The sequence below is a fragment of the Carcharodon carcharias genome, chromosome 4, assembly GCF_017639515.1.
Source record: "Carcharodon carcharias isolate sCarCar2 chromosome 4, sCarCar2.pri, whole genome shotgun sequence".
Classification (NCBI taxonomy): domain Eukaryota; kingdom Metazoa; phylum Chordata; class Chondrichthyes; order Lamniformes; family Lamnidae; genus Carcharodon; species Carcharodon carcharias.
In genome coordinates, this window is record NC_054470.1 from 32532507 (window position 1) to 32546873 (window position 14367).

Genomic DNA, 14367 nt, shown 5'->3' on the forward strand with positions numbered 1-14367 from the left:
TTCTGGATTCACCCACAAGAGGAAATACTCTCTTGACGTCTATCATGTCAAGGCCATTCAGGATCTTCAATGCTACAATCAAATCATCCCTCACTCTTCTAAACTCCAGTGGAAACAAGCCCAGTCTGTCCAACCTTTCCTCATAAGATAACCCACTCATTCCAAGCATCAATCTAGCAAACCTCCTTTTAACCGCTTCCAATGCATTTATATCCTTCCTTAAATAAGAAGACCAAAACTGCACATGGTATTTGAGGTATGATTTCACCAACGTCCTATAAAGCTGAAGCGTAACATCCTTACTTTTATGTTCAAACCCTCTCGTATTAGAGGATAGCATTCCATTAGCCTTTTTAATTACTTGCTGTAACTGAACACAAACTTTTTGTGACTCGTACTAGAACACTTAGATCCGCCTGCACCTCAGAATTATGCAGCCATTCTCCATTTAAGTAATAATCTACTTTTTTGTTCTTCCTGCCAAAGTGATCAACTTCACATTTTTCCATGTTAAATTGCTTTTGCCAGATCTTTGCCCACTCACTCAACCTATCTATACCCATCTGTAACCTCCTCATGTCCTCTTCACAACTTGCTTTCCTACCTATCTTTGTGTCATCTGCAAATTTAACTACCATGTCTTCACTCCCCTCATCTAAGTCATTGATGTAAATCATAAAAAGTTGAGGCCCCAATGGGACTCCACTCATCAAATCCTGCCAATCAGTAAAAAGATCCATTTATGCATGCTCACTGCTTTCTGCCAGCCAGCCAATCTTCTATCCATGCTAATATGTTACCCTTACACCATGCGCTTCTATTTTATGTAATAGTCTTTGATGTGGCACCTTACCAAATGCCTTCTGGAAATCCAAGTACAGTACGTCTACAGGCTCCCCTTTATCCACTGCGCATGTTATTCTTCAAAAAACTGAAATAAATTGGTTAAACATGATTTTCCTTTCACAAGACCGTGCTGTCTCTTCCCGATTCCCTTGAGTTCTTCTAAGTACCCAGCTATAACCTCCTTAGTGATCAATTCTAATAGCTTCCCCATGACAGATGTCAAGCTAACTGGTCTATAGTTTCCTGTTTCCTGCCTCCCTCCCTCCCTTCTTGAACAGAGGGGTTGTATTTGCTACTTTCCAATCTGATGAAACTTTTTCAGAATCTAGCGAATTTTGGAAAATTAAAACCAGCACATCAACTACCTCATTAGCCACCTCTTTTAAGACCCTAGGATGTAGGCTATTGGGACCTGGAGACTTACCAGCCCACAGCTCCATCGATTTTCCCAATACCAGTTCCTTAGTGATTTCAGTTTCGTCAAGTTGCTTTCTCCCATTCATCTCCTGTTTTGCAGCTATTACTGGAATGTTTTTTGTATCCTCTATAGTGAACACAAAAGCAAAATATTTGTTCATTTCATCTGCCATTTCCTTATTATCTACTATTAACTCCCCACCATCACTCTCTAGAGGACCAACACTCACTTTACTTACTCTTTTCCTTTTTAAGTACCTGTAGAAACTCTTGCTTTCCATTTTTACATTTCTAGCTAGCATTCTCTCATTTTCTAATTTCTTTCTCCTGATTAATATTTTAGCCATTCTCCGCTGTCCTTTATATTCTGCCCAATCATCTGTCCTGCCACTCATCTTTGCAGAGTTGTATGCTTTTTCCTTAAGTTTGATGCTTTCCTTAACTTTTTTAATTAGCCACAGATGGTGGGTCCTCCGCTTAGAATTTTTCTTTATAGTAGGAATGTACTTATTCTGAATATTCTGAAATATCCCCTTAAATGTCTGCCACTGCTTCTCTATTGATCTATCCTCTAGCCTAGTTTCCCAGTTCACTTCAGCTAGCTCAGCTTTTATCCCCACATAGTTGCCCTTATTTAAGTTTAAAATACTAGTCTTAGACCCACTCTTCTCCCTTTCAAACTGGATGTAAAATTCAATCATATTATGGTTGCTGCTATCTAGTGGTGCCTTTACTCTGAGGTCATTAAATAATCCTGTCACGTTACACAGTACCAAGTCTAATATAACCTGCTCTCTGGTTGGTTCCAGAACATACTGCTGTAAGGAACTATCTCAAAAGCATTCTAAGAACTCCTCATCCAGGCTACTACTGCCAATCTGACTTTTCCAGTTTATATGTAGATTAAAATCACCCATGATTATCACAAGCACACAATATTTTCTATTGAATACTTTGTCCTACATGGTAGCTACTGTTATGAAGCCTGTAGACCACTATCACTAATGGCTCTTTTCCCCTACTATTCCTCATCTCCACTCAAACTGATTCTACATCCTGATCTCCTGAACCAAGGTCATCTCTAACTATTGCACCAATGCCCTCTTTGATTAACAGTGTCACCCAACCACCTTCACCTAGCTACGTAATCTTCTTGAATGTCATGTACCCTTCAATATTAAGGACCCAATCTTTGTCGTCCTGCAGCCATCTTTCCGTAATTGCTATCAGATCATATTTATTTACTTCAATATAGGCCATCAATTCATTTACTTTGTTATGAATGCTACATGCATTCAGATAGAAAGCCTTCAGTTTTGTCTTTTTGTTACCTGTGTAACATCTAGCCTTGACTGTTGATGTATTCTTACGTTTTTTCTCTCTGTCCCTTCCTGCCATTCTCTGACCCCCACTTCCCATATTACTATTTTGCTCTCCTGTCCTGACTCTATACCTTGAATTGCTACCTCTACCCAAGTTTGATCCCTCAACCCTCTTGTTTAGTTTAAAACCCTCTCTACTTCCCTAGTTATGCAATTTGCGAGAAAACTCGCCCCAGCATGGTTCAGGTGTAAACCATCCCAATGATACAGACCCCACTTTCCCCAGTACTGATGCCAGTGCCCCACAAACCGGAACCCACTTCTCCCACACCAGTCTTTGAGCCGCCCATTCGTATCTCTAATCTTATTTGCCCTATGCCAATTTGCAGGTGGCTCCGGTAATAATCCACCTTTGAGGTTCTGCTTCCTAATTTGGTGCCTAGCTCCTCATACTGACTTTGCAGAACATCTTTCCTAGTTCTACCTATGTCATTGGTACCTACATGGACCACAACAACTGGATTCTCCCCCTGCTACAGCAAGTTTCTCTCCTGCTCTGAGCAGATGTCCCGAACCCTGGCACTGAACAGGCAATATAGCCGTCTGGACTCTCGCTCTTTGTTGCATAGAACAGTGTCAAACCCTCTTACTATACTATCCCCTACTATCACTACATTCCTTTTTGCTCCCCCAGCTTGAATGGCTTCCTGTACCACAGTGCCATGGCCAGCCAGCTCATCCACCTTGCAGACTTCGCTTTCATCCACACAGGTTGAGAGCACCTCAAACTTGTTTGATAATTTCAAAGTCTGAGGCTCCTCCCCTACTGTCTGCCTGGTCCCATTACCTGCCTCACTGATAGTCATATGCTCCTATCCCTCACTGCTGACCAAAACAGATGATCCTCTCCTGGAACAAAGTATCCAGGTATTTCTCCCCATCTCTTATGTTGCGCAGTGTCTGTATTTCAGCTGCCCGATCAATAATCCTGATCCAGAATTCCTTAAGCTGCAGACGTATTTGTCATGAATTGCCTTGGCATCCAAAAGCTCCCTCATCTCACAGCTGCAACATAACACCTGCCCCACCATTCTAACTTATGTTATTTAGTTAATTTACTTTAATTACTTTCTTTCCAAGTATGCTACAATTTACTGTGTTTATTGAATGCTAGTACCACTAACAACTAAAGGCTATATACTTCATAACTACAAGGTATGTGCTTGAGATGTTTGTTTAAATTGCTTTATTTTTATTGCTTTTTTAACCTATATTGTTTCATTTTAATTTTAAAGTTTTCAAATTTTGGTTTATTATTTTAAGGTTTTAGTTCTTTATATTTATAGATCTGCCTTAACTTATAGATCTATCTTAACTCGCCTGTGCTAAGCTGGTTTCTCACATACTGTCCCTTAGATGGAGGACTTACTGGCCAATCAACTTACTAGCTCGTTGTTACATCACAGTTGCTGTTTTTCCTTTTTCCCAGACTGCAGCTTCCAAGCAGCTGAAACAGCGCGCTCCTCAGCTCCCTACTGTCTCCTGCAGGTCCGCTCCACTCTGAATCCCAGCAAGGTAGGCCACACTCAAATCCTTGGTCTGCATTTATAGGCGGTCCTCAACTCCCGACTATCTCCTGTAGGTCTTCCCACTCCGTCTCCCCGTAAGGTAGCCGCAAATGGTGCAAACATTGTGCAATTATCAGCAAACCTCCCCACTTCTGATCATATGATGGAGGCAAAGTCATTGTTGAAGCAGCTGAAGATGGTTGGGCCGAGGATACTATCCTGAGGAACTCCTGCAGTGATGCCTTGGGACTGAGGTGATTGACCTCCAATAACCACAACCGTCCTCCTCTGTGCTAGGTATGACTCCAACCAGCGGAGAGTTTTCCCCTGATTCCCATTGATTGCAGTTTTGCTAGGCCTCCTTGATGCCACACTTGGTCAAATGCTGCCTTGATGTCAAGAACAGGCCTCTCATCTCAACTCTTGAGTTCAGCTCTTTGGTCCATGTTTGGCCCAAGGCTGTAATGAAGTCAGGAACTAAGTGACCCTGACAGAACCCAAACTAAGGAACAGGTTATTGCTGAGTAAGTGCCACTTGATAGCACTGTCAGCAACCCTTTCCATCACTTGGCTAATGATTGAGAGTAAACTGATGGAACAGTAATTATCCAGGTTGGATTTGTCCTGCTCTTTGTGGACAGAACATAACCTGGGCAATTTTCCACATTGCCCGGTAGATGCCAGTATTGTAGTTGTACTGGAACAGCTTGGCCATGGACATGGCTAATTCTGGAGCACACATCTTCAGCACTATTGCCAGAATGTTGTCAGGACCCATAGCCTTTGCAGTATCCAGTGTCTTCAGCCATTTCTTGATGTCACATGGAGTGACTCAAGTTGGCTGAATTGCCTCCTTCTGTCCTGTAAGATTCTATAAACTGGGATTGTTCTTCTTTGAACAGAAAAGATTATGGGCAGAAATTTTCGCTTGGTAGGCGGGCGCGCGCCTGACCTGCTGGAGCGTGAAATGGTGTGCAATGACATTGGCTGAGTGTGCCGACGTCAGTGCGCAGCCACGCGATAGTTCAGTCATCAGGCATGCGCTGTAGCTGGCTGGCACCCACTGACAATTGAAAGGCCTGTTAAGGCCATGAAATTAAATTTTTCGCTTCCCGTCCAACCTAATGGTTGGCTGGCAGGCAAAAAGGCTAAGCAGCCTTTGTATTTTTTTGGTTTCCAGAAGTAAATAAAGTAAAATAAAAACTTTAATTTTTCATTAATAACATGTCCCTGCTCATGTGACAGCTCTGTGCCTCAGGGAGATTATGCAGTGCTCACTGACTTACATGCGTGAAGTTTGCGCTCAGCTGGCTTGCACTCCTACCCCTTTCCGCACAAGCAGCGTTCAGCACTGCTGTCTGCGTTTCACGCAGGGCAGGTGAGAAATCGTGGTGCGGTGCCGATCGTGGGCGGCGGTCAGCTTCCCACCCGCCCCGACCGTCCCACCAAGCCCGCCTACCAAGGGCAAAATTCTGCTCTAAGGGTAGATTTAATGGAGGTGTTCAAAATTATGAAGGATTTTGATAGAGCAGATGGGGAGAAGCTTTCTATTTCAAGAGGACTGAAAGCCAGAGGATGAAGATATTAAATAATTGCCAAAAAAAAATTCAGGGGGAAGATGAGAATTTTTTTTTGTACAAGTTGTTGTAATCTGTAATGCACTGCAAGTGAGGGTGGTGAAAGCAGATTCAATAGTAACTTTCGAAAGGGAATTGAATATGTACTGGAAGGGAATGATACTAATTGGCTAGCTTGAAGATCCAGCACAGACACAACATCTGAATGGTAAGATTCTATGATGAACCAACTTCTTTACTTGGTCAGCTGGTGTCTGACACGCACATAAGTTCTTGCCATGTTTAAATGTTTTTAAACTAACATTTCTGTTTGCTGAAGCCTTGTCTCAGTGAGTAGCATTACCGCCTCTCCATTGGAAGGTTTTGGTTTATGTCACACTTCAGAGACAAGCTCAAAAAACTAGACAGCCATTCCAGTGCAGTACTGAGGGAGTGGTGCACTGTCAGAGGTACCATCTCTCAAATGAGTTGTTAAACTCAGGTCAAATGTCAAATATCCTATAGTATTATTTTTAAGAGCATAGGAGTTATCCGGTGCCCTAGCCAATATATACACCTCAGACAACATCAGTAAAAAGAGATTAGCAGCTCATTATTACATGCTATTTCTGGGAGCTTGCTGTGCACAATTTGGTTGCCAGGTTTCCTACACTACAACAATGGCTACTATTGAAATATACTTTCTAGCTTGGGGATGTCCTGAGGTTGTGAAAGGCACAATATAAATGCAAGTCTTTCTCTATTACTTTCTTTCTCCTGAAAAGGGCATGCCTTACTCATGTAAGTCTAGGGACCTTCGGTGCTAGATGGCAATAGCCAATGTTTAGCCATCACTGTGTGTGTAGGGGTACTGCTATAGTTTAGGCAATTAAGATCATTGTGCGCTGTTAACTTTTTGCAACTCAATCATGGTCAGCAATGTAGGCTGGACTGATGAATGTGTGTTCTCATAACTGACTTCGAAGTAACACCAGCTACTTGCATTTACACATCAGCTTTAATCGAGAAAAACGTCCCAAGGCATTTCACAGAGACATAGTTAGACAATGATGAGCTGCAAAACAAAGAAGGCAATAAGAGGAGCAATGTTCCCTCCAAGCCGCATGAGTGCATTGCTGTGCAGCAATCCAGAACAAGGGACGAACAATCTGCGCACAAGTGGCATTCCTTTTAACTTGGATGCATACATGGTCATGTGGTTAGAAACCATGCAGTGCAACAATTAGTTTGTGTACAGTGAAGGAAAATTAGAGGAAACTTTGAATAGGATGCTGCTCAAAAGTTTAATCAAAGAGTTGGGTGTTAAGCAGTCTTAAAGGAGGAAAGGGAGGGTTTTCCAGAGCATGGAGCCTATATAGCTGAAAGTGTGGACACCATTGACTAGTGTCAGAGGAAAGGAGAGTTCAGTGGTGGAATTTGGGCTGGGGGATTGGAGGGAGTTGGGTGGGGAGGGAAATTATAGGGGTGAAGGGAGGTTAGAATTAGGGAGGGTGAAGCCATGAAGATAGTTAAACAGCAAGACAAAAAGTTTAATTTTGAGATGTTGGAGGACTAGTAGTCACTGTAGTTCAGCAAGGAGAGGTGGGATAGGATAGGAGCAGCAGAGTCTTGGATGAACTGAAGTTTATATAGTGCAGAGGATTCGAGGTAACCCAGGTGAGCATTGGAACAGGTCAGTGTAAAGTTAACAAACACCTTGCATCACCTGTTATGTCAAGTTCATGATTTCTTCAACAATTGCACAACTTAAATTTCCCTTAAGGGTTGTGGATGCAGAAGTTAATGAAATGTCGATGTTTTGGATATCTGAATTCACTGTCATGTTCCAGACTTATTATTCATCATTTTATAAATCTAGAGGTTAATCTAAATGTTTTGCAATGGGATTTGCCCACTGTGAAGTTGATTCCCACTTTGGTGTGCTGCACAACAGGTTGTTTTAGGGCAAAGACCTCCCTCCCTCCAACACTCATGTTTCTGCCACAAAAGCACTTCACAACCTAGACACACACCATGCATAAAGCCTTTAGGAAGTCCTTCTATTATATCCTTGATGCAAATAGAACTTTTTGATATCTAGGACCTGGTTTCCACAGGTTGCCCTCTCTGTTAGCAGTAGCCTGGAGAAACATTGGAAAGTGGCTGAAAATAGCTGTTTGTACTGTTTCTCTAAGGCTTCTGTCAATCTTCTGGCAAAGTTACAGCAAAAATTGGTCCTTCTGCCACAGAAATTTAGGATCCTGGTATTTACATCAACTGTATTGATTTTAGAATATTTACTACTTTATACGAAACATTAATAAATGTGGCCAACAAATATTCTGACATCTGGAATTATACTAGCTCAACATTCCTCAATTGTTCACAAGAAGGAATTATCTTTCAAGAGAATATTGTTTAATGTTTGTACAAAAAGGCCATTGTTTTATCTTTGATTATCCTTTTGCCTTTACTCTTTAGTACTATTGTCATTAGTCCCATGAGTGTCATCATAGGAGGACAGTACACTAATTCATCACTTGAGGGTTGCTGCGAAATGATGAATTCTCCCACATTCAACTGCCAGAAGATAAATTATTAAAACAAAAAAAGCCTTTGGAGAAATTTAACCTATTTTAATTTGCAGCTGCATTGTTGACTTAGTTGCATTGATTAGTCAAAGCATGCCTAACCCACTCACTGTCCACTACCTATTTCTCCACTACACGCTCTTTAAGAGAAACATAAGGCCCCACAAGTCTATTTTTTGAAATACATTTACAATTAATGCACCTTGCTGAAAGCAAAAGTGATGCATCTTGTAAAACACATTAATCGTACTGCAACTATCTCCACATCAACATTTTTCCATTGTTTCTAACAAGATGTACCATTTCTTTCAAGTTGAAATTGGAACACCGGGAGACCAATTAGGTAGGACATTAGGTGGACTCAAAGCATGAGTTCTGGTGAAAATTCATTGAAAAGCTTTTCTAGGAATTTCTTTGGGGCATCTCTCACTATGCCACTGACAGAAAACCTGGCAGAATTTTACCAGCCCTGGGGAGGAAGTTGGTAGGCTGGAGGAACCTGTAAAATAGCAGGGAGCTGTACAGGGCTGGATCCCTGATGTGGTCCCACCACTGGGACATTTTACCAGCGGCAGGACTAGATGCAGACCACCTGCCTGCTCCAAGAAGGCAGCCTGTCAATTAACATAATCAAAGGCCCAATTAGAGGCCATTTTCCTTGGCCGTTGGTATTTTTCCCAATGCGGAGTGACCCCCTACCAGATGGTAAGGCTGCCTGCTTAATGGAGGCAGCCTCTGTGCAGTAAACTGGTGAGCCATCGGAAGACAGAGGCTCTAAGGCACAAAGAGGGGGTCACTGGTAGGGAAGACAGCTCCCACAGCCACAACAATCTCCCCAGAGGAGTCCTCCCTCCAACACTTGACCCTGTGAATGTTTTTTTCAAACTTACCTGCTTTAGGATGGAGGTTGTCTGCTTGCCTCAGCAGCACCCATCTCTCTCGGTGGCACTGCTGAGGTTTCACAGCTCCTGGCCCTCTGTTTTGGCTGGCAGCATCAGGAACCCCCTTACCATCCTTAATTGAACAGCAGGCCCACAGCCAGCCAATTATGAGGCTCCATGTGGTAAAATTGCTGAAGCAGTACCGGGATGAGGTGTGGACTTGGGATCTGCTTTTCGCCCTGACGTCAATGTGTCGAATCTCTTGGTAAAATTCAGGACCCTGTTAACACATGTAAAAGCACTATTCAATAAAGTTCTGCTAAAGTGACAAAACTGGTGGAATGGGAGAACTTTTGATGAAAGCCACAGCCTCCTAGCCAGCCATCCTCCCCATCTGTACGCACACAACTTGCCTTGCATTGGATCCTCAAAAATATTAAAAATAGCCCACTCACCCCTGTATTTCTGTACTGATTTATGTTCCAAAACTAAGCCTTAACTCCAAAATCCATTAACTCTTAGGATCTCTAACACAAGTCACACATAGTAAATAACCTATTTGAGCTCCCAGCAGTCCTACCAAAGTACATCTCCTCCACCAGAGGCACAATTCACATAACCATGCCAGCAGATTATCAGTAAATATAAAAGGAATGTCATGTAAGTGAAAGATTGAACCAAGTGTACAATGAATGAAATAAAGCCTGCTGAAGCTCCTACATTGAATAAGGCTGAATTTCCCCTGCCACTTTAGGGAGCTTGCTGGAACAGCTGAGATACAGATATGCTGAATCTCTCCAGGGCCTAATTTCCTAGTGCCTTCATTTGTCCTGACTATCGACCTGAGCAATGGGGAAGACCTTGATTGGGAATTCTCGTTTCCTGGCCCTCTGAGCCTGGTGTAATGTTGGAGTCGGATGCACCAAGAGAGTAGTAGTTTACTGATCCCTTAAAGGGACTTTGGGTGTACTGAATACTTCCATTAAGTTTTTTTAAAAATTAAAATGACCCCCTTACAAAGGCTGTTGTTCCTGTGTTTTGGGGGGTTGTAACACTTCACTGAATCTAGCATCTAAAAGCTGGATTTTCCAGTAGGCTGAGCAGATAGATAACTGAGATATGCCCGGTCTGCTTTTATGGGTTCATGTTGGGTGCCACATGTGCCAAAATCATGGCCATTGGAATTTTCGGCCATTGTATTACACCTCACAATAATTCCAGAAATTCTTCCTGGGTGCCTTTAGGAGCAGGTGCTTGTGCTGGATCTGTTTTGTCCAATATTGGCAGAACATAACCCCATGTTCCCACCAAGCAAGAAAATATGAGAATAAAATGTGATGCCAGAAGTGCCTTCTTTCACATCGTCATCAAGTCTTTGCCTCAGACTAAGAACTCCTGGCCAGAAGCCCTGGAAATCCCAGGGTTACATTACCGAGGCAGATACTTATTCATCTGCATCTCTACACCTATTACTGCCTTTTGCATCCAAGGAACTGAGCATTCTCTGAAGGTAAGGACCAGGAAAATATGCCCTGTTGTCTGAGCATTAACCAAACATACAAACCTTTCTAAAGTTTATTTCCATTCTTCCCAAGGCAGTATATTTTGGTTCTTCCTTTCATAAAAACACATATTTATGGGTAGATTTTTCATGTCCTCCCCTATGTTGTGGTATCTAGCTAACTGTAAGTGCATATTAGAAAATCACGGGGGTCCATTACTCACAATTTTCCTGATGAGCACTCAGTGTGCAAGGTACCTTGCAACAGGTGAGAGCTGACAAAAGCTACCCCATATTATACATTGACTAATAATTCCTTTTAAATATGAAAATTATTTTCAGATTTTATGACCAATTTGAAGTGTTGGAAATTTATTTATAGTATTTACAATTTTAAAATAGAGATGAGGTGTTCTAAGTGTAATATGAGGAATGTCATTTGTGTCTTTTAATGGAATTGATTTCCATATTAAATGCATCTGCTCACACTTTTATACCTTTTCTCTACTGTCGGTTTCCAGTTGCACAACATGGTATTCAGTTTAAATCAAACAGCATACAAACTGAAGAAGAATTTTCCTAGTCATACTCAACCACAAATTTCAGATTCATTAGGCTGAATTTTCCCCCCGCTGGGGGGGAAGTTGATGGGCGGGCACCTCAGGGAGATCGGCTGCCCATGTAAAAAAGACAAAAATGGAAAAATAATATTTCCCTTACATGTTCCCCTCATGTGACAATATCACATGAGTTGGGACATGTCCATAATTTTTACAAAATCTTTATTAAAATTTTTTAAAGCCTACATGAAACCTCATCCCACCCATGGATGAGTTTTCATGTTTTTTCTAGTTCCTGCTGGGGCTCCTGGCCTGCCCGCCAGCCTTAAGGTTGGATGGGCAGGTCCTTTAATTACTTAACTGATCATGTCAGTGGCCTCAATTGGCCATTGGCAGGTCAGCAGGCATGCAGCTGATTTTGCTGCACTCCTGCCTTCCTGAAAATTTAAATTGGGTGCGGTGACACTGGGAGTTCCCCCCAACGTCACCGTGCATCATTTTACGCGTCGGCGAGCGAGCCCTGCCCATGCTCGCTGGCTCGTAAAATTCTGCCCATTACGTTTTGAACCGCTGAATGAAACCGGCAGAGGGAATAACAGAATCATAGAATGAAACAGCACATATTATGCCTGTTTCAGCGCTTGAAAGAGCTATCCAACTAGTTCTACTTCTGTTCTTTTACCACAGCCCTGCAACTTTTCGCCTTTAAGTATACAATACCCTTTTTAAAAGTTACTATTGAATCTGAATCTGCTTCCACCATTCTTCCATGCATTGCATTCCAGATCATAGCAATTCACTGTGCAAAGAAATGTTTCTACTTATCGGGCTGGATTTTCAACAGCAGATGGAGGCAGTAATGAGTGTGGCTGGGCTTTGAAAATCATGGTCCCAGAGGTAGTTTCAGGACCCCATGTGCCTCTGGACAGTTTTGGATTTTCAAAGGGACATGAAGAGGGGGAGATTGGGAATGCACTGGGCACCAGTTAGCGGCTCCTTAAGCTCTTTAGGGAGCTTGTTAAGAGTTTGACATGGAGCAGAATGGAATTTTCAAAAAGCTTCAGCTGAGTCCCACCAGTACATCAATGCACAGCTTTCGGGTCACTACCTGGTCTGAATAACTATTTGCATGGTCTTTTCAACAAATCTGTGGGGTCAACCAGTGCCACAAGAATACAAGTAATAGGAGCCTGCTCCACAATTTAATACGATCATGGCTGATCTTGGGCTTCAACCCCATTTTCCTGTTCATTCCCCATATCCATTAATTCCCTGAGAGACCAAAAATCTGTCTATCCCAGCCTTAACTGTATTCAACAATGGACCATCCACAGCTCTCTGGGGTAAAGAATTCCAAAGATTCACAACCCTTTGAGTGAATTAATTTCTCCTCATCTAAGTCCTAAATGACTGGCCCCTTATCCTGAGATTGTGCCCCCATGTTTTAGATGCCCCAACCAGTGGAAACAATCTCTCTGCATCTACCCTATCAAGCCCCTTTAGAATTTTGTAGGTTTCAATGAGATTGCCTCCCATTCTTCTGATCTCCAGAGAATATAAACCACATTTACTTAGCTTCTCATCATAGGACAACCCCCTCATCCCAGGGACCAATCTAGTGAACCTTTGCTGTACCATCTCCAATGCAAGTAATATCCCATCCTTTGCCCAGGCAGGTAACCCTGGGCCAGGAATAACCTAGCAGATAGGCCTGGGGCCTGGTAGAAGGGGGAGTCCCTCCATGCCCGACGGGAGCACCCACAGGTGGGAATGGAGGGCGCTGGAATTAGACCCCTTTCTGACCTTCAAATCAACAACCCTCCTCCCTCCCCCTTACTGGGGTCTCCATACCTGGCCCTGATGAACCCACCCCACTTCCCTTTTTCCTTGTACTGCATCATCTAACCCTGGGATAGTCAACACTGCATTATAGGCAGTGGCCACTGCTGCCAGTGGCACTGCTGGTATTGACAATCTGCCAGTCTCTGATAAACCGACAGTTCTTGGGAGTGGGATACCTGCTGTGCACCAGGATTCCTTGTGAAGTTCCCCTCACAGGAGCCGGGAGTTCTGATAGCAGGAAGGTGAGTGCTGATTGGGACTTAATCCCATTGGGCCACTTGGAAATGGCTGCAGTGGGGATGCCACTGGTTTTTTAGCTGGTGAACAGGCCCCCTACTGTGACCATTAAAATTCTGTCCATGAGGTACTGGAAAGCTTTTAATCAGATTTAAATTAATCAACTATAAAGTAAGCCTAGATCAATTAATTAGTATAAAAATCTGAGGCCCTGTATGATAATTTATTATTTACTTAAAATCAGTGTTCAATTAATCAAATCTGAGGATAAGGTTAAAGTTAAATAACAAGGGATAGTAACACAAAAGGATGCTGAATTTTTCAGTAAATTTAAATCTGAAGTATTTCAATGATAAGAGTTAAATAAAAACATTTAAATTAACTCACTATAAAATAAAATGGCAGCACAAATGAAGCAGCTGATTGATGAGTACCTAGTAAGTTTACTTATTTATGTTAGGTTTATTTCTGTTAAGTCAATTCATTATCTAATATTTAAAGGTATTGCAGGGTATCTTGGACCTGTGTCATGCATATTCTGTTCCATTTGGGAACTCCACATGTGCAGGAAATGTCATCACCTGGAGCAACTTGAGTTTGGTTTCAGAGCTTGAGCAGCAGCTGGAATCACTGTGGTACATCCACGAGACTCAGGGCAGAATCATCCCAGCTTTGCACTGAATGCACTCGTGGGTGGGAAAAAGGACTTCTTACCTGTTGGCTGCAATGGCAGCTTTTTGCGCCATGTTGTTCCATTCCTGCCTCATTAATTATGCAGCCACAGGAAACACACTGCATCGCTGGTGGGTGGCCTCTGATCTGCTCAACGCACTGTTTCCTCGCCGCTTTGTCACGCAGGGTACCATATTTAAACTGCAGCTGTGCACACACTTCTCAATGCTTGCAGCCCAGGAGGGCACCAGTGAAGGCATGGCCCCAAAAGCCAAAATGAGCTCAGCCTCCCAATTCAGCAATGCATGCCTGAGACGCCTTCTGGACACCATGGAGGCTCACCGCGATGTCCTCTATGCCCACTCTGGCTGCAG

At 42.7% G+C, this 14367-nt stretch overlaps 1 protein-coding gene across 1 annotated transcript in view; it reads left to right on the forward strand.

Annotated features, from left to right (window-relative positions):
• Positions 1-8311, forward strand: part of LOC121276728 (solute carrier family 28 member 3-like) — a 227953-nt gene extending 219642 nt beyond the window's left edge. Inside the window, exon 14 of the mRNA XM_041185272.1 lies at positions 8191-8311. Coding sequence (XP_041041206.1) covers positions 8191-8311 — 121 coding nt within the window. The remainder of the gene's footprint in view (positions 1-8190) is intronic.
• The last annotated feature ends 6056 nt before the right edge of the window (positions 8312-14367 follow it).